The sequence below is a fragment of the Chaetomium fimeti genome (genome assembly GCF_033439085.1).
Source record: "Chaetomium fimeti strain CBS 168.71 chromosome Unknown B0H64scaffold_6, whole genome shotgun sequence".
Classification (NCBI taxonomy): Eukaryota; Fungi; Ascomycota; class Sordariomycetes; order Sordariales; family Chaetomiaceae; genus Chaetomium; species Chaetomium fimeti.
In genome coordinates this window covers 169,300-189,841 of record NW_026944334.1, presented here as the reverse complement: position 1 = coordinate 189,841, position 20,542 = coordinate 169,300, and the positions used below count along the sequence as shown (strand labels likewise).

The 20,542-nt window shown below is 55.5% G+C and overlaps 9 protein-coding genes and 1 non-coding gene across 10 annotated transcripts; 4 read left to right on the top strand and 6 right to left on the bottom strand.

Annotated features, from left to right (window-relative positions):
- Position 1: 1 nt before the first annotated feature.
- B0H64DRAFT_402944 (acyl-CoA N-acyltransferase) lies at positions 2 to 2,245 on the bottom strand. Its single transcript, XM_062804264.1, has 3 exons — positions 1,314 to 2,245; positions 682 to 1,258; positions 2 to 626 (listed from the first exon to the last, which is right to left on the bottom strand). The coding sequence occupies exons 1-3, from the start codon at positions 2,057 to 2,059 to the stop codon at positions 225 to 227; spliced, it is 1,725 nt and encodes a 574-aa protein (XP_062656364.1). The 5' UTR covers positions 2,060 to 2,245; the 3' UTR covers positions 2 to 224.
- Positions 2,246 to 2,333: 88 nt separating this feature from the next.
- Positions 2,334 to 4,412, top strand: B0H64DRAFT_402942 (uncharacterized protein). The gene is made up of 2 exons (XM_062804263.1): positions 2,334 to 2,890; positions 3,003 to 4,412. The coding sequence occupies exons 1-2, from the start codon at positions 2,783 to 2,785 to the stop codon at positions 3,981 to 3,983; spliced, it is 1,089 nt and encodes a 362-aa protein (XP_062656363.1). The 5' UTR covers positions 2,334 to 2,782; the 3' UTR covers positions 3,984 to 4,412.
- On the bottom strand, positions 4,251 to 5,773 carry B0H64DRAFT_327772 (Alpha/Beta hydrolase protein; the record flags this gene model as incomplete). The annotated part of the gene is made up of 5 exons (XM_062800802.1): positions 4,251 to 4,333; positions 4,391 to 5,113; positions 5,217 to 5,414; positions 5,488 to 5,561; positions 5,667 to 5,773. The coding sequence occupies 5 exons, from the start codon at positions 5,771 to 5,773 to the stop codon at positions 4,251 to 4,253; spliced, it is 1,185 nt and encodes a 394-aa protein (XP_062656362.1).
- A 715-nt stretch (positions 5,774 to 6,488) lies between these two features.
- B0H64DRAFT_202414 (uncharacterized protein) lies at positions 6,489 to 8,992 on the top strand. The gene is made up of 2 exons (XM_062799278.1): positions 6,489 to 6,834; positions 6,894 to 8,992. The coding sequence occupies exons 1-2, from the start codon at positions 6,587 to 6,589 to the stop codon at positions 8,902 to 8,904; spliced, it is 2,259 nt and encodes a 752-aa protein (XP_062656361.1). The 5' UTR covers positions 6,489 to 6,586; the 3' UTR covers positions 8,905 to 8,992.
- Positions 8,993 to 9,561, top strand: B0H64DRAFT_202398 (uncharacterized protein). The gene has a single exon (XM_062799277.1). The coding sequence runs from the start codon at positions 9,081 to 9,083 to the stop codon at positions 9,456 to 9,458; it is 378 nt and encodes a 125-aa protein (XP_062656360.1). The 5' UTR covers positions 8,993 to 9,080; the 3' UTR covers positions 9,459 to 9,561.
- Positions 9,562 to 9,952: 391 nt separating this feature from the next.
- On the top strand, positions 9,953 to 13,964 carry B0H64DRAFT_402932 (Spt5 C-terminal nonapeptide repeat binding Spt4-domain-containing protein). The gene is made up of 4 exons (XM_062804262.1): positions 9,953 to 10,605; positions 10,707 to 11,090; positions 11,122 to 12,931; positions 12,985 to 13,964. The coding sequence occupies exons 1-4, from the start codon at positions 9,967 to 9,969 to the stop codon at positions 13,635 to 13,637; spliced, it is 3,486 nt and encodes a 1,161-aa protein (XP_062656359.1). The 5' UTR covers positions 9,953 to 9,966; the 3' UTR covers positions 13,638 to 13,964.
- Positions 13,965 to 14,293: 329 nt separating this feature from the next.
- Positions 14,294 to 14,778, bottom strand: B0H64DRAFT_402931 (uncharacterized protein). Its single transcript, XM_062804261.1, has one exon. It carries the CDS (start codon positions 14,481 to 14,483, stop codon positions 14,307 to 14,309), a length of 177 nt encoding a protein of 58 aa, XP_062656358.1. The 5' UTR covers positions 14,484 to 14,778; the 3' UTR covers positions 14,294 to 14,306.
- Positions 14,779 to 15,181: 403 nt separating this feature from the next.
- Positions 15,182 to 17,752, bottom strand: B0H64DRAFT_402929 (uncharacterized protein). The gene is made up of 5 exons (XM_062804260.1): positions 17,232 to 17,752; positions 16,868 to 17,162; positions 16,476 to 16,778; positions 16,239 to 16,394; positions 15,182 to 16,175 (listed from the first exon to the last, which is right to left on the bottom strand). The coding sequence occupies exons 1-5, from the start codon at positions 17,556 to 17,558 to the stop codon at positions 15,460 to 15,462; spliced, it is 1,797 nt and encodes a 598-aa protein (XP_062656357.1). The 5' UTR covers positions 17,559 to 17,752; the 3' UTR covers positions 15,182 to 15,459.
- A 1,122-nt stretch (positions 17,753 to 18,874) lies between these two features.
- Positions 18,875 to 18,972, bottom strand: B0H64DRAFT_t117. The gene has a single exon. It is a non-coding gene; the product is annotated as a tRNA-Ser (tRNA).
- Positions 18,973 to 19,303: 331 nt separating this feature from the next.
- On the bottom strand, positions 19,304 to 19,722 carry B0H64DRAFT_476480 (uncharacterized protein). Its single transcript, XM_062808151.1, has 2 exons — positions 19,567 to 19,722; positions 19,304 to 19,508 (listed from the first exon to the last, which is right to left on the bottom strand). Exons 1-2 carry the CDS (start codon positions 19,634 to 19,636, stop codon positions 19,411 to 19,413), a joined length of 168 nt encoding a protein of 55 aa, XP_062656356.1. The 5' UTR covers positions 19,637 to 19,722; the 3' UTR covers positions 19,304 to 19,410.
- Positions 19,723 to 20,542: the final 820 nt, after the last annotated feature.

The window sequence follows — 20,542 nt, the reverse complement described above, 5'->3', positions numbered from 1 at the left end:
GGGTTAGAGGGGTGCTTGGGGGTTGGTGTGCTGGTATGCGCTTTTGTACAAGGGCTAAAGGGTATTGTGTCTACAGAACCGTGGGGGATTGTATATTTATATGGCGCAGGCTTGAGGCATATATTACGTAGAGATCATCGTCAACAGGCGCAGATTGCTCCTGTTCCTCTGTCTCGTGGTATCTCACAATATCCTGCACTTCCACCTCCCCGCAACAACCTCCTTCACAGCATCACAAACCCAACCCCACTCGACACACCCTCCTCCAGCTGGTTCCTCTTATTGACTCCGCCGTGGATCGGGTTAGCTTTGTAGTTAAATAGGTAGTAATGCAGCTGGCCGTCGCCGGGGCCAAACTTCTGCTGCTCCAGGAACAGCGAGTTGTCCATTAGTGACAGCGCGTTGAACACGTCGAAGTTGGCCCGCTTGGCGAGGATGAGAGCGTCACCCATCAGCGCGTTTAGCCGCGTCTTGAGCGCCGAGCGGTCGTCCGGCTCGGAGAATGCGACATCCGTGGCGTAGTAGAACAGGTAGGCGGCGCGGATGGCCGAGTACTTCTGGGACTGGATAACCGAGGACTCGAGGCAGTAAAAGGAGAAGAAGTCCGTGATCTTGCCATCGGCGTTCTGCAAAAATGTGTAAGCTCGAGTAACTTGTCATCAACCGGTGCAAAATGCCCACCTCAACAACGTAAGACCAAATGACCTGCTCCCCGGGGGCATCCTTTTTGTGGAGTAGCCAGTGGTCGATCTCGGCCTTGTCCCACACCGGGGTGAGGTCGAACCGCTTAAGGTACCGCTCGAGAAGGTCCTGCACAGCATCCAGATCCTTGGCCTCCATTTCCCGAAGCCCGCGGGTCGACGTGGTGTCAGAAACGTTGTACTTCCTTGCCTGGTACATCGGCTTGCTGTTTGGTGGGCACGGACTGAACCCCACCTCGTACAGCTTCGTCCAGTTCAAGGCGCGGTGGTAGTAGCGACAGGTGCTCACTGGCCGCGGGAGGACGATACCGCCCGTATAAATGGCTTGCCAAGTACCCTCCAGATTGATCCGTCGGGTGATTTCCTTGATGAGGACAGGCGCGAGCCGCTTGCCTCTCAGCTTCTTGTGAATGCAGAGAAAGTTGACCTCGGAGCTCCGGACTACGTTGTCCCGCACACGCATCTCGGTTGGGATTGCCGAGATGAATGCGCAGAGCGTGTTACCGCTACGGATCCCGACGTGCCATTCCTTCTTCCAGCCTGGTGATAGCAAAGACCTGGGTCAACGTTAGCATATCCACCATCGCAATCGTCGGGTGCGCGTCAACTCACCACTTCAACAACGAGTTGGAGTATTTAAACCGAAACATGGCCTCGTCATCCTCCACGTAGTGGCCATAGAGTAGCTTTTCGACCTCCTCCATCTCCGCGTCGTTAGTGAGGTCCATGGTGACCCAGCGGAACTGCTCAAGAGCGAGGGACAGCGGTTCTGTCGGAATATCCTTGACCTCCTGGATTTTGAGGGGCCCTTCCTCGATGAGCTTCGGCTCCTCCTCTTCCCCAAACTGAGGAACCGGCTGGGTGCTCCAAAACTTGTACGACGCCATGTCTTTCCGATTTTTCCCACTGCTTGCCAAGCCAGTCATAATATCCTGGAGTTTGAGCTTCTTGAACGCTTCGATGGCATTGGAGGTGGCGTCGGACGATCCCTCGCCTCCGAGGAGCTCGTTAGCCAGGGCCGGGTTCAGGGCGATGAATTCGCTAATCTGTTGGGGTGTCAAGCCCTCGAGTGCCTTCTTTGGGTCTGCCTCGGCTTGTGCTGCCGTCATGCCACCCCGCCCCAGCGCGTCGACCAGTGCCTGCTTCACCTTCTTCTTCTTGCTCTTCTTTTTCTTTTTCTTTGGCGCTCCTTCGCCGTCCCCGCCGGTCGCTGTTGGGGCCATGTCATCTTCAGCTTCCGAGCCTGACTCGTCCTCCGATTCGGCCGCCTGTTTGCTGGTCGTTTTGGCGAGCGTGTCGGCAGCTTCCTGAGCGGCGCTCTCTTGGGTCGGATCGACCTGCTTCGACTCTTCCGCCATGGTGAATAGGTGATCGCGGGCAGAAAATACTCGATAGATTCTAGCGGCCCATGAGACGGATGTTTGGTGTGCGATCAGTTTAACCGTGGCTCCACTCCGTAACAGATAGTGTTTGAGCTCTGGCTTTGGCAGCACCACATTGAAGCGGGGCACGCGATTTGAGCTTCCTCGCCGCGGGGTCGAGATTCAAACCCAAGGCCCAGGTCAATGCAACAGGGGCTCTCGGCCCAGCAGCACCCTGGACCTCGCTTATCGATAAGCTATGGGCGGGTTGCACAACCCGACACCCAACTTCATATGCTCCCGTCGGTTGCCTGAGTGAAGCGCGCAGGATATTGCCGAGCAGGCCTTCGCTAACCCTTGTCCACACGCATCATGTTCAATTAACTATCATAATACCCCAATCGTGTTTGATGGAACCTGAAACTTTGGTCCGGTTGGGCTTGGAAATATCGACGCGTGGGCCATGTGTCAAAGAGGATTTGGGGGGCCCATCGAGGCCATGATTGGTGAACGAACGATTGCTCCGCCACTGTTGCCTTCCGCCCCTTGTGCTTTCTCGAATAAGGCGATGAGCTGAGCTGAGGCTGCTGGAACATTTTCCCTCCTTCTCTTCCTTCTGCTCGTCTCTGAGACTCGAATCTTGGTGCCTTTCATTTACCTGATTTTGCACTCATTCATTTTCTTGTTCCAATACAGCGCAGACAATCGCCAACCCACATTATGGGAAAACTCAACACTTCTCCGCCTCCCGGCCTCGCCGGAAGCAGCTCCGACGCTGACGCCGTGTCGCTCCACTCGCAGTCCGGCGGCCGAGTGTTCGAGAACGATGTCCCGGAACTGGAATCCGACATGCCGCCCCCTTTACTCGGACATCGAACCAGACACAACCGCCAACGCCCCTCTCCTCCCAACAATCCTCAGACCTTCTTACCTTGTGGAGCTCGAGGATGGCGAGACCAGCTTCTACAAGGTGGATGCAAACGCCGGTACCGAATTTCTCATCCATGAGAGCCTAGATAAGAACCCATCCGACTTGGAGCGCCAAATCCGGAAGTCAGCTACCAAACCGCCACGCCCCTCCGTCCGCGTCCTCGGCACTCACAGCCAGACGGTCCAGGAAAAGGGCAAATCGGAGAAGAAGACCATCACCGACTTCGACGTGTCACTGGACCTAACCCCGTACCTCTTCTCGGACGCCGCGAGTGCCACATCCTGGACGAAACTCCGTACCGTCGAAAACACTGAGAAGACCCGGCGCGGTACCATCCTACCGAAGCGGGCACCCGGTGTCAAGCGGGACATTGAGGTTACCAGCCCAAAACCGACTCTCGCTGAATGGTGCCACCGGTACTGCGCCAGTCATTCCAGCATTAAATCGTTCGTCCTCAAACGGGAGGTGTCGGGGTTCGACCAGGAGAAGATGAGGGAGAAGCTGGAGACCCTCGTTCGTGGAACCAACTATCGTGGGAAAGTCACCATTTCGTTTCCGGTCAAGGACAACAGCGTGGTGATTTACAGCGACTGCAAGGCCAACAGATGGCGCTTGACGCCATGGATCGTCTGGGTGTGCTATCTCTCGTTCCTGTGGCTTCTCACCTGGCCGTACCTCTTCTTCCGGACCAAGCGGTTTGAGGTGGCCATTGCCGACTGGCCGTTCTCGGTTATAGAATACGATGGGAGCCAACAGTACGTTAGCATGTCGGAGGACCATATCTACAACCTCTGGGGTCGGGCTATCAGCCGGGCGGTTTTGGATAAGCGACAAGGCACCCTCGGCCAAGAGGACCTCATCGCCTCGCAGACTGCCCCGGAACAGCCATTCGGCAACGCCCTAGAAGGGGCTCCGAGCTTCCTTCGGCATGGAGTTAATGCCATAACCGCGGTGAATCGCCAATTGGGCTGGGGTGGGGATTCATGGTAGGGAGATATTGACAAACTGCAAGGATTTCGAGGCATGTCAGCGACGGGGTTGGGTGTTTCTGGTGTTTCAATGTTCTTCCGTGTTTTATATTCGGATCTTGTAGTAACACATCTTTTCACTCCCAAATCTCCTGTCGTCTATCCGTTCATCCGGACCGTGTACAGAGTCCTCGTGGTGGTGTGGAGGACACATCCCTCCCCTCCGAATCTTAATCTCGTCCCGAAATGTATCATGTCCGTAAGCCGTGGTCGCGTCTCCCATTTGCTATCAAGGGGCGAATTCATCATCGAGGTCAAATGACTTCATGACAGCAACCAGCACAGGAGCGGAGGTCAAAATCGAGTTGTGTCCTAAGATCGTTAGCCCACTCCCTCCCTTTACTCCCGGCTGCCAGGATGGAAACCTACCTCCATGCGGGAACAGCTCCTGCCTCACCACAATATCGCCCTCCTCCCACGTCGCAATAAACGAGTTCTTCCCCCTAACCACCATCCTCGTCTTTTTCTCCGCCTCGAACTCTTCTCCATCCACCTCACCGCCCGTCAACCCCTCCACGGCGGCCTTAAACACCTTATCATCCTCATGCGCCGGGATATCCCAATCATCCTTCGCATGGACCAAACTCAACCTCAACCGCCCACCCCTCCCCTTCACCCCCTTCACCACCTCCCTCCACCGCCCCGCACTATCCCACCTATCCACCACCCTCCCCATCACCTTGCCCAGCAGCCACGGCCACCACGTTAGCGGCCGCAGCACGGGCACCCACCCGGCAATCGCGTACCCGCTCAGCATGTCGGGCAGCGAACTGAACCCGGCCACGAGCACGACCCCGGCAAAGTCCCAACCCTCGCGCAGCGCGAACCGCTCGCCCGCCGCCGCCGCCACCGCCGTGCCCAGGCTGTGGCCGACCAGCACGATGCGCGCGGGCGCCACGCCCGCCGTGTCCACCGCCCACCGCACGGCCGCCTCGGCGTCGCGGATCAGGCCGGTCTCGGTCGGTGTGCCGCTGCTGAGGCCGAAGCCCCGGTAGTCGAGGGTTAGTAAGTGATAGGGGCTGTGCAGGCCGGTGAGGGAGTGGTAGTGCGCGGGCCGGTAGCCTTGGGTGAGTTGCGCGGCGTTGCCGTGGACTGTGTGGGTGTTGGGAGGTGAGTGAGTGATGGTGATGGGTCATGGTTGGTTGCTGGGGTAAGGAGTGGCGGGAAAGGGGCCATGCGGGTTTGTGTCACTTACAGGAGATAATTAGCTTGGCGGTGGGGTCGTCACGGAGAAGGCGGAAGTTCTCTGTGGCGGTTATGTCGGGGGAGATGCCGCTTGGTTGGGCGGAGAGTTTGGCTTCGTGTTGGGCGTAGATTGGGAGGGGGAGAATGTGCCATGCATAGAGGGTCTCATTGTCGGCGGTAGTGAGATGGAAAGGGGTGACTTGGTTCTCTTAAGCCGGGAATGACATTTAGTAATTGACTTGCAGCATGTTTTCTAACAACTCGATGAACGGTATACGCACTCGCAAATCCCCATTGTTCCGGTTTGTTGATGTCCCTCCACCACAGGGTGTGGACTTTGTGCGCATACAAGAAACTGGTTGGAAAGAACCCGAATTAGCTGCTATCTCCGGGATAAAAGTTTGACCTATCGATCCAGGGACAAATGAAGGACAGATCAACCCGTGTGACAATATCTTACTTTCGCTGAAAATAGGGGACCGCGCTCAACCCCAAAAAGACAAGGTACACACCCAGCGGAAGGCCAACAACGAGAGTGGGAACGAGAATGGCAGCTGTATTCGCCATGTTGCATGGCTGCCAATTGCGAATTTTCGTCTTCAACATGGCAGGATTACATCAAGTCCGGGAGCAATGCAGATGAAATTAACAGCTTCCTTCCGCGGCCCTGCCTTCCAACATTTCTCCTTCACTTGCGGTTCGGAGGATGAGGGAGCATCCTGTCCAGGCTGGTCCCGTCTGTGGAGCTGACGTTGCGGTGTGGGGCACGCTGGATTCTTACTTGGAGCTGGTTGTGAGGGAAGGCCTGTTTGTTATCAGCCGCAGCTTCTCTCTCGAATGAACATTCCGGTTGAGAGGAAGGTACCTCGGTACCTTCCTAGAGACGGGAGGAATGTCCTAGGTTGAAAAACGGCTTGTTCCGTGAAATTTCCAGGCATCATGCGACATCCGTACCTCCTAAATAACCTGACGCGACCTTCTTCCTTCTTGCACTGACTTTTCTCACAGCAGGAAAATGCTCCAGGAACCACGGTTCTCCGCCATGTCTCGCTCCCACATCCGAACGGACTGATCGTTGCGAGCTTGGCGACAAGCCTCCAATCAGCGGCATTTCCCGGTGTTGCAGGGGACCGTTCGCGCGTCGAGCAACGACAGGGCCCATTTTCTTTTGGGGACCAGTCCATTCTTCCCCGGCTTCCATTTGCAACCTCGCAACAACCTCAAGAATCAAATCATCCCACAACACCAACCAGGTTTTTGACGAGCGGTAGCCCCCTTTCTCTCTTGTTAAATTGGCTTCTTTCGACGGAGCGCCCAATGCCGATGAATACATGACGGACCCTCGCTCGCTTCGCACATCCGCTCCGGCTGGCCGCTGTAATGGAGAGGAAGAGGAAGCTGCCGGCGCGCGCCGCGGCGCGGGCTGAGCAGGCCGCGAAAAGAAGGACTATGACTCCCCCTCAGAGATCAGTTACCCCGGCGCCCGCACCCGAACCCGAGTCGGCTCCAGTCGCAGATATCCCCCCACCACTTCCGAAATCCATCACCGCTGGCAAACCTCTGCCCACAGTCGACTCTTCCCAAGCTGACGATCTGCCGAGTGCCGACTTCCAAACCGTTACAGAGAGGTACGTGGTTTTTAATATAGCCTAGGGTAACCTGCAGCGAAAAGCTAACCATGGGCCAGTGGTGTACTCGCCGAATCTCTGTCTCGGTCGCGCCAAAAATGGACAACGGAAGGGATCTTTGAAAAGTACTGGTCTAAGCCGACTAAGAAAAAGGGCGTTGTGATCGAAGAACCGAATAATCCACCCAAGGAAAGCATGACCAAGATCGGCCAGATCACCATTACCGTCGAGCCACACGTTTTCGAAGCGACCATGTTCGCCGTCAAAGACCCGAAGCCGCCTCCGCCTCCCCCTCCGACGGCCGAACGACCGATTGTACAATATGGGCCACCGAACGGAACGATGCCACCGCCGCCCACGCCTACACCAAAGGCGACAACACCCACCAACGCGTCGGGTCCCGTCCCAAGCGCGACGCAACCCCAAGCTCAGGTGCCCGTTCCAGTAGAAACGAAAGCACCGGCTCCGATACAAACTCATACCCCTACCCAAACCCCAACTCTACCTTTGGCACGACCCAACGTGAATCAAGCCACGCCGGATGAGTTACGGTCCGCGGCACCTATTCCTCCCATGCCGGCGAGGCCAATTGCTTCGCCGCGCGGGATGGAAGCGGTCCTCTCGCCCAGTACTGCGACACCATTGATTCCACAAACCTCCCCAGCGACCCAACCCCAGCCGCCGCGGCCGACTCCCCCGCCAAGTTATCCGCTCCCGCCAGGGGCCGCAACAGCCACAGCGGCGGGTCCTCCAAGACCTACAAATGCGGTCGCCAGCAATTCAGTCCCGAATGGGCCTTCTGCCACGCCTGCCGGCGCAAACGGGAAACCCGCACCAGGCACCGACCCGATCATCCTCATGCTAGCAGAGAAAGCCGGGTCGGATCCTCAACTCCGCGACCTCATGAAGCGCGTTGCGCAGGGAGAGGCGGCGAAACACGAACTCGAGCGGTTCCAAGCCATCATTGATGCCATCACCGCCGAGAGCAAGCGAAATGGAGGTACCTCAGGGCCGTCGGCAGACAGGCTTCTGGTCGATGGGAGGACTGTGCGTTATTTCGCAGACGAGGTGCGGGCGATTCTAGATATTGTCCTGTCGTCGAATCCCAAACAAACTTCCGCCGACCTCCGGCCACCCGTCGGGAGCGATGCGCTCGTTGTTATGCTCGTCAAGACTGCCCTCGACGATTCCAAGACCCGCGACATAGTGCGGCGCATCGCCGAGAACAAAACGCAATTTGCGGACGCCACCGATCTCAAGGTCACCCTCGACGGCTTACGCACGAAGCTCATCAAAGATAAGGAACGACAACAGACACAATCACCAGTCCCGGCCTCACCAGCACCGACGAAACTTAACGGTGCGGCTAACGGCTACTCAACACTGTCTACCGCCATCGCGCAGTCACCCACTCCTCAGACAGCACTCCGCTCCAAGGGGCCGCCGCCGCCACCACCAAAGCCCGACATCTCCGCCCTCGTATTCGAGTTCACTGGCGGGACAGGCGACCGTTATCTCTTCCCGAAATTCAGCCTCCTCGAATACGTCCCGGTTCCCTCTGGACAGCAGGTAATAGCCTCCTTTCTTCTCGTGCGAAAGGGCAGCAAAGCCGAGTATCCCATGGCGGACCCTCTGTTGGACTACTACCAACCCCTCACGATCCGACTCTTCACCCCCGCCGGTCGCCACCTCGAACATCTCGCCCGGGTAGTCGCTCCGCCGGACGAGGTACGGCGATACATGGACGACGTTATGACCAAGATGACGCGGGCGGAGTATATCCTCCTCGCCATGAGGTTGCCTCGGCGGGACGGGTCAGAGGAGGACAAGGAGAACGAGCGGGAAGGCAAGCAACTAAATGGCGGCCCATTCAGGGACAAGGACAAGGAGAACGGCCTGGAAATAGTACAGAAACCTGCGCAGCCATCACCTGGTGTGTTGTGGACTGCCAAACCATCCAAACCGGACATAAAGGGCCTTCCAGGCAAAGGCAAAGGATTTGCGAGGGTCATGGATGCTGACGACCCATATCAAAGTTTCGTTGCGTCGGTCAGCCGGAAGGAGGTTTAAGCAGCCTTGGACGTGGGTCAAGCGTATGTTTGGTTGCGGGTTGTTTCGAGCAGGCGACATACAGTAGCGTATGAAACCGCGAGCCTCGTCGGCCTTGGTTCTAGGTACAATTTTCTTTTACTTGGTTTCGGTTTGATATCGGGCGGAACGGATTCAGGACTGAATCGGACGGACGGATGGGAATATCACGGATGGTGTTGCATGCGATTCTCGGCTGGAGTTGTCACTTACTACTACCCATTTTTATCAACACACTTCACAACTATCATCACGACCTTTACTTCATCCAGCAATGGGATTCGGTGATGGCTTCAGGTAACTCAACTTACAACTTACAAATAAGCCTTCTCAAAAATTCCCGGGTACCACAGCGAAAAGAAATATTAGATACGACACCTACCTGGGGTTCTTGTCCGACAACACCACACTCCCGTTGCTGTCGAACTCGAAAGTTGCGGTGCTCCCGAGTTGCTCATTCTCCATCAGTGGGAACGTTGTTCCTTTCTTCACAATCCTTCGCGTTTATCTACAGCCAGTTGTTTCCTGCGCGTTAAACCAGCCGTGTGGTGTGGCCGAGTGCCGGGTTGTATGTACAAGACGCAATCAATACTCAACTTAGTGGCCGCTTTGTCCATTCCCATATTTCAACTTGAGAGCACCATGTATTAATTTGCACACTACATCAAGTCAAATCGAGTGCGTAAGAAGCCACCACAAAGTTGCAATCCGATTGGGGTAACCAGGGCATTGAACTATACAGATGTTTTGCTCCAAATTCAACAACAGCCTCGCCACATCGTTACCCATTCTTTCAGGTTCCTATCCCCAGTGCAGTGGTGGCAAGTTTCATTTCTGTCATGCGGGAACCTTCATGTCGGGATTTCGTTCAGACGGAAAGATGAAAATGGCTACGTAACTAACAACATCATTGCCTCTACGCCCTCGAAACCACGCAACAATTAAAAATTCAGTTGATGTGATGGAAAGGCAACCATCTTATGAGAACTTGGAAAGAGAGCGACATTTTCCCAATGCGAGCGCGTGTTATTGACGGGTGGGTCCATGGGGCGAGGTCCACCGCCCGATGAACGGTCGCCGGAGAAAGTCGTGGCCGATGCCGAACGCTATTACGGAATCAGCTTAGCCCCAACCGCGCTGAATCTTGGCCTCGAAGCTCAGATCGCCCCTTCCTCAGATTCGACTTTCATAAAAAGCTGCCTTTGTTCCTTCTTTCAACGCCGACCGACTTTCTTCTCCATCTTACTAACACCACACGCTGCACCTCCATTAACCCAGCGCACTGTAACCCCGTCCCCGAGACGAGCTGATTCGACCATCCACGCAGCCGAAATGGCGTCAAACGCCTTCCAATTCGCAGGCGATTCCGACTCGGAAGACGACAACTTCAACCCCGCGCCTGCCGATGCCTCGGATGATGAAGATGGCGCCGGAACTGCCCAGCGCGCCACGGGAAACAGCGACCGCCGCGCAAGAAGCCCCGTTGCCGACGAAGACGAGAACGACGAGGAGGAAGAGGAGCGCCCTTCGAAGAGCGCGTCGAAACGGCCTCGCGATGTAGACGATGAAGACGAAATTGATGAAGACGAAGACGAGGAAGGGGACGTGGGCAAAAATGGATATGATGAGGACGAAGAAGAGGAGGAAGAGGAGGAGGAGGATGACGATGACGATGTCCAGCATGTGAGTGTACCTTTCGTTATGTCGCTCTCCGGATTTGCGCGCGCCCGCGAACAGCCAGACGCGCCTTTCCATTGGAAATCGCTGACTGACAACTCTTGCAGCGCCACCGCCGCAAGCGACGCAAGGATCATCGCGCCGCCTTCTTCGATATCGAAGCCGAAGTCGAGGACGAAGACGAAGCGGAAGACGAGGAGAAAGAGGGTGAAGAAATTGAAGACTTCATCGACAATGCGCACCCCGACGATATTGCCGAGAGCGGCCACCTCGACGATGATCGGAGGCATCGCGAGCTGGACCGTCGCCGCGAGATCGAGGCCAGCATGGATGCCGAGAAACAAGCCGAGATCCTGAGGGCGCGTTACGGCAAGCGAGCTCCTGCTCGGGGCTACGGGGAGATGACAGTCGTCCCCAAGCGACTGCTGCTCCCCAGTGTCGATGATCCAAGCATCTGGGCCGTCAGGTGTAAGGAAGGAAAGGAGCGAGATGTCGTTTTTTTCCATCATGCGGCGCATAGAGGAGCGAGCAGGTGGCAAGGATCCCATCTCGATCACCGCGGCTTTTGAACGCGGTGGGACAAACTCTGTCATGAAGGGTTATGTCTACGTCGAAGCCCGCCGCCAGAACGATATCATGATTGCGCTAGATGGCGTTCTTGATGTTTACCCACGGAGCAAGATGGTCCTCGTCGAGTTGAAGGACATGCCGGACCTTCTCCGTGTTACCAAGACACCCAACCTGGAGCCCGGCGCATGGGTGCGGTTGAAGAAGCCAGCGAAACACGCTGGCGACTTGGCCCAGGTTCTGGACGTGACCGAGAACGGCTTGGAAGCCCGCGTGCGCTATATTCCGCGCCTGGACTACGGCGTCCGGGACGAATCTCTCACTGGAGACGGCAAGCGCAAGCGTCCCGGCATGCCCGGCCCACGACCTCCCCAACGCCTCTTCAGCGAAGTCGAGGCAAGGAAGCGGCAGCCACGCCAAATTCAGGGCAACCCTCAGACCAACACTTGGACCTACAACGGCGAAGATTTCGAGAACGGGTTCCTCGTCAAAGACATCAAGATCCAACAGTTGGATGTCAAGGACGTCAACCCAACCCTCGAAGAGGTCACCAAGTTCGCCAGCGGTTCCGAGGACGGCACCGAGAACCTCGATCTCAAGGCTCTCGCCGCTAGCCTCAAGGACAGCAACACAAACGTTGCTTATGTTCCTGGGGATGTTATCGAGGTGTATGAGGGCGAACAACGAGGCGTCATTGGCAAGGCGGTCAATGTCCAAGGCGACATTGTTACGCTGAGGGTGACCGAAGGCGATCTGGCCGGGCAGACAATCGAGGTTCCCAACAAGGGCCTACGCAAGCGGTTCAGGGCCGGTGATCACGTCAAAGTCATTGGCGGCAGCCGTTTCCGCGACGAGGTCGGCATGATCGTCAAGATCGTCGACGATCGTATCACCCTCTTGACTGACCAAACGAACACGGAAATCACCGTCTTCAGCAAAGATCTGCGTGAGGCAAGCGATATTGGTGGCCAGGGATCCATCGGCCAGTACTCGCTGCTTGATCTGGTTCAGCTCGACCCCACTACCGTTGCTTGCATTGTCAAGGTGGACCGGGAGTCGATGGTGGTGCTGGACCAGAACGGTGACACCAGGCAGGTGATGCCTTCTCAGATTGCGAACAAGTTGCCCAAGCGGAGGACTGCCGTGGCTGCCGATCGGAACGGCTCCGAGATTCGGCTCGACGACGTGGTCCGTGAATATGGTGGACAGCAACGGCAAGGAAAAATCATCCACATCCATCGATCCTTCATCTTCCTCCACAGCAACGACACCACCGAGAACGCCGGCGTATTTGTGACTCGGGCTGGCAATGTCAATACAATCGCGGCCAAGGGCGGCCGCCCCACCAACCCGAATTCCGGCCCCGACCTGAGCACCATGAACCCAGCTCTCAAGCGGAACCCGGCGCAAAACCAAGGCATGCAGCCCCCCAAGACGTTCGGCCGTGACCGTGCCCTCGGCCAGACGGTGAGCATCCGGAGGGGCGGTTACAAGGCACTGATGGGCATCGTCAAGGATACTTCCGACACCCATGCGCGCGTTGAGCTTCACGGCAAGAACAAGATTGTCAGTATTGCCAAGACCGACCTTATTTTCAAGGACAGGGTTACCGGCAAGACAATCGATATTTACAGTCGTTCCGGCCGCGGCGGCTTTGGTGGTGCCGGTCGTGGTGGATTTGGATCCGGAGATCGGCCCGGAGGCAGCAGAACACCCATGGGTGCGGGAGGGGGAGAGCGGACTCCGGCATGGGGCGCTTCGAAGTGTAAGTTTCATCTTCCTCGCCGGTCCCTAGCATATGTGCTAACTTTGACTTAGCGGCCGCCCGCACACCAGCTTGGGGCCGCGGTGAAGCGTCCGGCTCACGGACACCTGCCTGGGGAGACGGCTCTCGCACCGTCAACCCGTACGAAGGCAATCGGACGGCCTATGGGGATGGCAACCGCACCGCATACGGAGGTGCCACCTCATACGGCGGCGGCTCTCGCACCCCAGCTTGGTCCTCAGGCGCCAAGACACCCGCGCATGATGGTTTCGGCCACGGCTCCAAGACTCCCGCCTACGGTGCCGGCAGCAGCGACCCTTGGGGCTCCAAAACACCGGCCTACGGCGTTTCAGCACCTACCCCAGGCGCCAGCGGGGCCGACAGCTGGGGCTACACGCCCGGCCCGAGCGGCGGACCATACGACGCCCCCACCCCGGGTGCCGGTCTGGGTGCGCCTACCCCTGCGGCCCTCAATGCCCCGACGCCCGGTGCGTATTCGGCACCTACTCCGGCCGCGGTCAGCGCTCCTACCCCTGGTGCCTGGCAGGGTGGCTGGGGTGCTGATACCGCCCCTACCCCGGCGGTCGGCGCCCCGACGCCTGCCGCCAGCGGTGGCTACTACAGTGCGCCGACGCCGGCCGCGTACGGCGGGGCGCCGGAAACGCCTGCTGCCTCGGGGGAGATTCGCTATGCAGATGATGACTGAGGGATGCAAGGAAAATGGAAAGCGGAGACTGGTCTCGTGACTGACGGTAATGGAGGGAGGGAGGATGGCGTTCGGCAGAAAGGAGGGCTTATCACAGCGTATCTGATGAATCAGTTTGCTTGCGGGCGGAATCAGTTTGGGACAGTTATAGACGTTCTTCCTTACTTGCTTTATCATGGTATCATGCTTGCCCACTCGACTTCGTGGTACTGCTCATCGTTAGTTCTCGACTTCACAGTGCGTCTTCGTATGCGGCACTTCATACCAAACAACTCACACATAGTTTTGGTTAGTTTATAATTGATTATGAGAGAGAATGAAGCAGATTTTATTTTGAACTAATGATATGCTAAATGATGACACGCCTAGCCTCAAAACAAGATGAGAACTTACCGATGCCTGGCCCGTTGGCTTGCAACGCGGCGGCCGCTTGAAGTTACGAATCTTACTTGCCTCTGGAAATTTTACCATCCTCGAGAAGTAGAAACCCCCAGCTGCCATAATAACAGCAGCTAGAATCCACACCGGTTTCTCCTTTCTCTCTTTTCCTTCCTCCCAGTATTTACTTGGTGACTTACCTCACTTACCTCCCCGATGAACCATCCCATAAACTAAACCCCCACATTGCCCCCCTTACCAAAACCCCCCCATAAGAAGGTGGTACCCGAATCAAGTGTGTGCCATGCACGGCATGAGGTCAAACGTCCGCGACCGGCTCGTGTCCTCGGAGATCTGAAACTCGGGGCAGATGTGGCCCTTGAGGTTGGCGTACTCGCACTTCCGGAACGTTGAGGCGTTCGGGGTGCGGCAGCCGCAGCAGAAGGTGTTGTAGCCGATGGTGCACATTTTGAGGTTGTGTGGTGTTTTTGGGTGGGGTGTAAGTAGGGGTTGGTGAATGTTGGGGTGGGTTAGATCTGATGTCTTACCTGGTATTGGTGCGTGGGTGAGAGACGGGGAGTGGCTACCTGGATCCCGGACCTTCGTGGCGTGTGCGGACTCTCGTTTCTGTGAGAGTTAGCGTGGTGGCTGACCTGACTTCTGATCTTACCTGAAGATGGGAAGGCGGGGAGAAGCTGAAGGGGTTTGGGGTGGGATCCTGGCAGTTGCTCTCTATCTGTTGGGGGTGGTTTGGTGAGTGGTGGTGTGGATGGGGAAAGGAAGTCTGTTGTTGAAGCAGACGGAAGGTTTTATATCTAACATTGTGTATTGTCTCGTTTCTTGCGTTACTTCGTGGGCTATTCCTGTTGTTGGTTTTGGAAGGGCCCTCAACACAAAGACGGCACACAATACTATTGTTCAATCCTCTTTTAGTTTCCCGGCAGTGAGGAGATCCGCAGCTCTGGTCCCACTGATTCTTTGTGCTAAATTTGGTGTGCCTTTCGTAATGGAAGAAGCATTGAGTACCTTACATGCGCGAGAGAAGAAGAAATCTAGGAAATAAACTAGATCACACTCTGTTTTACGACATGCTATCTACCCCGTTAACCTCCTTCGCCGCCGCTATCATCACCGTTTGACCCACTTCTACTTTCACACGGTAGGTGGAGTGCGTGAAGTAATCTATACCCAGTTATACGTTGATATACAACAGGGGTGCTTGTGTAGAGCTACCCAAAGACAAATTACTGCGTACATTAGACTGTCATGTGCCACTACCGTACAACAAGTACCGTTCAAACTCTTCAAACTGCCTAAGTCCTAACGTCTAGTCCCAGTCACCTCAATAGCGTCCACATTAAGTTCCATACACTAGGTAAGCATCCTGCCACTTGGCTGCCCCCTATCACACCCTCCAAGCCAGACTTCACCCATGACACCAGAACTACTTGGAAGACCAGGTCAACTCAGCCCCACACCACTGTCCGTCTGCATCCCGTTTCGGCTGGTACTGCAACGGCTTCCTGTGCTCCTCAAGAATAGACGCCAGGTCCGACATCTTCTCCACGCCCGTCAGCTTGTCCGATACCACGACCGTCTTGAGCAGCGCCGCCGTCGTGACCTGACTGCGGTAGTCGGGAACAAACGTCTGCTTGCACCAATACAGAACCAGGACCGAGACGAGGAGCTGCCCGCCCAGGATGCCGCCGAGCACGCCGATGGCCCTGTCCCACCTGACGCCCAGCTTGGTGTTGACGATGACGACGGTCGAGGACTCGTTGGACAGCTGCATCATGGGCAGCTCGCCGTCGGCGCCGACCACGGCGAGGATGGGCAGGCGCGCCGCGATGTGGGCCATGGCCTGGCGGCTGTAGCTGTCGTCGTCGGAGAAGCCCGGGTCGGTCAGGAGCGTGGTCAGCCCGCTGTCGGTGACGTAGAGCCGGAAGGCGGTGCTGCGTGTTTCGGAGAAGAAGTCGGAGTCGGCTTGGAAGGTGCCGAGCATGAGGAGGATGTTGGAGACGTAGGTCGAGTTCTCGGTCGAGAGGCCGTGGAAGGAAGGGCGCGTGGCGGGATCGGGGCCAGTGAGGCAGCTTTCGCACTCCATGTATACGAGCCTGTAACGCCCGGGTTGGTCTGGCACCTCTTCTTGATCCGCGAGAACTTGGGATTCATGTTAGGTATGTAATTTCCAGTTGTGAACGAGGAGGGGAGGATGGTACTTACACGCGGTAGTGAGACATGTTGAGGGGGAATTTGACATGCTGGTCAAATCTATTTCCGCTGCCCACGTAAATTCCTCGCTGTCGGTTTCATCCCTGTTATTGTCAAAGATTTGGTCCAAGATGGCAGCTATGCTGAGGCTTCCAGGGGGAATGTTATCTGCGTTGGACACAGCGACAGACGTATGGTCAGCATGGAAAGGTTACTACAGAGGGTTCAGTTTGAAAGGAGGTACCATACCGATATCTCCCACCAATTCTTCTCGCGGTTCTTCACCTTGCGTGACGATTGTTTCATAGATGTCCGCTCCATCGATCCGTTTCCGTGTGCAACTTGACGAGCTTCTGAGGAACATGGTCTCGGATGGAGACGATACGTTGCCACGGAATTCACGAAAGGGGTACGAGTACACAACGTGAGACTCATTGAGGACCCGTGTCAAACCTTCTATCTGCTCGAATCCGCGCTCGGAAGAAGGGTCGCTCTCATCGAGGCTGATGGGGGTCATCAATAGCCCGCGCATCGCGTAATCGTTCATGCGTGCTGCACGGTAATGGTTAGTTTCCGATGCTACCTAGGTAGGTACCCGAAGCTCGAAGGAACAAGCAACTGAATGACTTGGAAGTACTCACAATGCGTGCTCCCGTATTCGCGGTAGTCGGAAGCATCCCCCGCAAGATCGCCTACCGGCAAGCTGAACCAGTCCTGAGAGCCCCAGTCTGTGGCCATGGCAGAGTATTCGATGGTGACATCCTCATTTGTATCGAATGTCAGACCAAGTGTCGCAATGCTCAGCCGACCGATGATGTTTAATAACAGGTACAGCGTTGTAATCCATGTTGTGAACGTCCATCGCCAGTCTCTGGTGTGGCGCCACATAAGACGGAGTGCACCGGTGGGCTCTGCCATGGCGAGGATCAAGTCGACCTTTCACACAGTGCATTGTTAGCTATTCTGCAGGCTGGAGACTCAAAGAACGAGGGAACAGTTTCATACATCTCGTGGCGAAGCAGGACTCCTCTCGAGCAAAGGCCAGCGAAGCATGCCCCCCAACAGTCCCAGAAGAGAGCCCAAAGACAAGCTGACGAGCGATGACAGCAGGATGGACAGCGTGTTGAAGCCTCGTCTTTCCCATGTTTCGAGAACTCCCATCCTCTCGAAAACGAAGAGAATAACGCCGAGGATGACGCAGAGCAACGTGGAGGCGACGAAACGCCATGCGACATGCTTCCAGGGGAGATGGTCCCAAGTTCCGGTGCGTCGATGAGGAGCCGCTTCCTCAGCGCTGTTGACACTTACCGCCATGTTTCTGATGGGAGCCATGTGGATGAATTGGGAGCACTAATAGAATCGTCAATGTGATGAAAAGGAAGAGGAACACGGCTCCAACCTCGTCGGGCTCAGGGCTCGGGCCCTTGTAATGCCATGATCTTTCCTGTGCCCTGGAGCCTCGCTGCCTCTTGGTCGGGCAGTATTTTCAGGACGAGTGATACTCCATGAGCTGAAATGGGCCGCATTGAAGCCCGAAGTCCTGCATATTATTGTGCGAGCTGAGCTGATGGGGAGGGGAGTATTGAGCCAAACTGACAGGGAGGGAGGCGGGCACCCCCTGTCCAAATTTCCTGATACACCAAACATGGAGGTCGGGACCGTATTAATGAAGGGGACAATCAGCGCCTGAGTCGACAAATCCCACAAAGCATGCTCGGGCCTTTGCAGTACTAAACAGAGCAACCGTAGAGCATTTAATTACACTTTGTTTCGTACTTTCTTTAGCGGTCTTTCACCTAGAAATGGTACATCAACTGATGGTATACCAAAAACATCACCATCAGTTCTTTCGACCAGAGGGTGGTCGGTATTGGGTATGACTGGAGGATCCAGTGCCGGGCATCATTTCCCATCCCGCCTGCACTTGACGTGGCCAGCCGGCTGGGGGAAAGAAATATTGAATATCAAGGTAACAACGGTGTGTTACACAGCAGCGGTAAGTTCGGAAAGAGGTTCTCTGGTGATCTTGCACCGCGTCTTTCCCGCTTCCTCGCGATCTACCTGTTCCCTCGCATGTTGTTTCTTATCAACTCCATGGCTTTCATTCTACCACAGAGCGTTCCAGAACCGATGGGAGTTGACAATCCGTTTGTCTTCCAAGGCTTTCAGCAACCCCCCCTTCTCCACGGGATCCAAGGCGAGATTGTATCCAACTAAATGGGTATTAGGGCTCCGAAGGCCATACCGTATTATTCACTTCGTCTGTTTCATTCGATTCTCTCCTTATGAGACTGATAGCCAAAAGTGTGCCACTCCCCAGGCTTTGGTTCTGAGCCGCGTCAGGCTGCGTTGTTTCTCTCCGGGGGTCATGCAGGGATCCCGGCCTGTGTAACCGCTAATAACGCGATGGTGTGTGGGAACCTCAACATGTCTGGACATAATTTCATGATTATCTAGACAAGGCTATCCGATTATGGAAATTCGGCGTACTGTTGTTGAATGGGCTGAAAAGATACGAAGAACCGTTTAAAGAACCTAGCGAGCCAGGGGTCGTCTTGATCACGGTATTGTAATAGACGACATAATACAGCCTCTGAACGCCGTACTCTGTCAAAAAGGGAATGAGCTCTCAAAAGTACAAAAGTAATCGTCACCTGTAGGATTCGAACCTACGCTCCCGAAGGAACTGCCTCGCAGCTAACTGTCAATTAGCAGGGCAGCGCGTTAACCACTCCGCCAAAGTGACTTGATACGTCAACTTTCAGCATCGTTCAGTTAGAAAACGGCCGCGGGATAATTCCACGCTGGCGTTCCTGAACGAGGTCCCACGGTCTCTCGTTATTCAACCTTGCCCTATCGTTTTAGCTACATCTATCCCATTTTAATTTCACTTTGTTAGTTGTTAGGATCTCGCCGTCGTCTATTTAGTTGTTAGCTCGGGCCCCAATACTTCAACGGCTGGAGTTGGCTACAAAACTTCAATAACGGAAAGCTTGTAGCGGAATCAGCTTGATAACCGCCTTATACGTAATACAACTTCCAGGATGAAATGATGATGAATGCAGGGGTTGTCATGTCTTGTTAATACCCCTAGCATTGCTATCTTCCGACTACATGCTATTCCATCCATCCCCGATTACAAAACAAGCAACTACACTTCCAACTACATCCACCCAATCGACACCTAGTCAAACATGCCGTAATACTCGCAAGCCGGGTACACACAAGGGTATTTGTTTGAGATGATAGGTTTGTCCTTGGTTGACTGGCACTCAGCCTTTTCTGTTACATAGGACTGTTAGCGTCGACGATTTTGGTTTGGGGAGGGGGTTCAACATACCACATCCCTCGAGGACAGATGTGACGTTGTGGCCACAGCGATGGTGGACGAAGATCTTGCGGCAACACATCTTGCGTGTTGTGGTGTTTAGGTGCGTAAAGGGTGCTCAGTATTGGGGCGCTGGACAGCGAGTGGCCACCGTCTTGAAGGGCCTCAAGATGGGTGGGGATGAAGATAGTCGTGCTGAAGTGTACGACGAAGAAAGCTTGGGCTATTTTAAGAGACGACGTAATGGTCCCGGTTGCAGTATAACTAAACACTATCGTTTAGTATCCAACAGGTTACCGCACTTGATTGTGTTCACGGAACAAGGGTTGGTTCAGTTGCTTGGGTAGATAATCGCCTTACTGTTCTCGCTGAACAACACTGTAACCAAGGAAGGAGGCGACCGCGGCGTTGTTTTTGTACTCATTGTCCACAGCACCTTGATGACTCCGTCCACTGAAGCGTAAGCGAGGGTAATATCCAACCCTCATCACTGACCCAGCGATGATTGAGCACTGGTGGGTGTACGTGGCCGTAAACCGCGGAATTGTGACCACTCGGACGTCCTCCCGCATTGAACATGAGGGGAGCTAGCAGCTCGGGCACTATCTGCCCGGTCCCGTACATCATGTGCTCAGGATTGTGAGGGTAGAAGGTAATCGTTACCGTTAAGACTATGGAATGCTCTGCGTTACGACTAGGGAGCCACCGACCGTGCGCCATCTATCCCACGTCTTCCACAATCCGGTAGGGTCCTTCGACCGCCACTTGTGGCTGTGGATGGTTGTGTGTGTGCGTCTTCGCAGTCCCGTGAGCGCGCCGAGGATGGTGTTCAATCTCACCAGCGTCCTTGGCTGGGTCGTTCTGCTATGCTGGTATATGAACACCCCACTACCCCATACCGCACCCAATACCGTGTCATGTTTGGAACTAGTGGGGTGCCATAATGATGTTCTCTTATAGCCACAACGAGAACGGCAGGATCCGCCAG

What these genes read in the sequence shown, in the direction of transcription:
- B0H64DRAFT_402944 (XM_062804264.1), bottom strand. Translation starts at nt 2,059, where the DNA reads ATGGCGGAAGAGTCGAAGCAGGTCGATCCGACCCAAGAGAGCGCCGCT. An exon ending in TCCAACTCGTTGTTGAAGTG is followed by an intron (nt 1,259 to 1,313) that starts GTGAGTTGACGC and finishes ACGTTGACCCAG; the next exon opens with GTCTTTGCTATCACCAGGCT. An exon ending in TTTGGTCTTACGTTGTTGAG is followed by an intron (nt 627 to 681) that starts GTGGGCATTTTG and finishes ACATTTTTGCAG; the next exon opens with AACGCCGATGGCAAGATCAC.
- B0H64DRAFT_402942 (XM_062804263.1), top strand. Translation starts at nt 2,783, where the DNA reads ATGGGAAAACTCAACACTTCTCCGCCTCCCGGCCTCGCCGGAAGCAGC. An exon ending in GCCGAGTGTTCGAGAACGAT is followed by an intron (nt 2,891 to 3,002) that starts GTCCCGGAACTG and finishes TACCTTGTGGAG; the next exon opens with CTCGAGGATGGCGAGACCAG.
- B0H64DRAFT_202414 (XM_062799278.1), top strand. Translation starts at nt 6,587, where the DNA reads ATGGAGAGGAAGAGGAAGCTGCCGGCGCGCGCCGCGGCGCGGGCTGAG. An exon ending in TTCCAAACCGTTACAGAGAG is followed by an intron (nt 6,835 to 6,893) that starts GTACGTGGTTTT and finishes ACCATGGGCCAG; the next exon opens with TGGTGTACTCGCCGAATCTC.
- B0H64DRAFT_202398 (XM_062799277.1), top strand. Translation starts at nt 9,081, where the DNA reads ATGGGAATATCACGGATGGTGTTGCATGCGATTCTCGGCTGGAGTTGT.
- B0H64DRAFT_402932 (XM_062804262.1), top strand. Translation starts at nt 9,967, where the DNA reads ATGGGGCGAGGTCCACCGCCCGATGAACGGTCGCCGGAGAAAGTCGTG. An exon ending in ACGATGACGATGTCCAGCAT is followed by an intron (nt 10,606 to 10,706) that starts GTGAGTGTACCT and finishes CAACTCTTGCAG; the next exon opens with CGCCACCGCCGCAAGCGACG. An exon ending in AGGAAGGAAAGGAGCGAGAT is followed by an intron (nt 11,091 to 11,121) that starts GTCGTTTTTTTC and finishes CGGCGCATAGAG; the next exon opens with GAGCGAGCAGGTGGCAAGGA.
- B0H64DRAFT_402931 (XM_062804261.1), bottom strand. Translation starts at nt 14,483, where the DNA reads ATGTGCACCATCGGCTACAACACCTTCTGCTGCGGCTGCCGCACCCCG.
- B0H64DRAFT_402929 (XM_062804260.1), bottom strand. Translation starts at nt 17,558, where the DNA reads ATGGCTCCCATCAGAAACATGGCGGTAAGTGTCAACAGCGCTGAGGAA. An exon ending in GTCCTGCTTCGCCACGAGAT is followed by an intron (nt 17,163 to 17,231) that starts GTATGAAACTGT and finishes ACTGTGTGAAAG; the next exon opens with GTCGACTTGATCCTCGCCAT. An exon ending in AACATGTCTCACTACCGCGT is followed by an intron (nt 16,176 to 16,238) that starts GTAAGTACCATC and finishes ATGAATCCCAAG; the next exon opens with TTCTCGCGGATCAAGAAGAG.
- B0H64DRAFT_476480 (XM_062808151.1), bottom strand. Translation starts at nt 19,636, where the DNA reads ATGTGTTGCCGCAAGATCTTCGTCCACCATCGCTGTGGCCACAACGTC. An exon ending in ATCTGTCCTCGAGGGATGTG is followed by an intron (nt 19,509 to 19,566) that starts GTATGTTGAACC and finishes CCTATGTAACAG; the next exon opens with AAAAGGCTGAGTGCCAGTCA.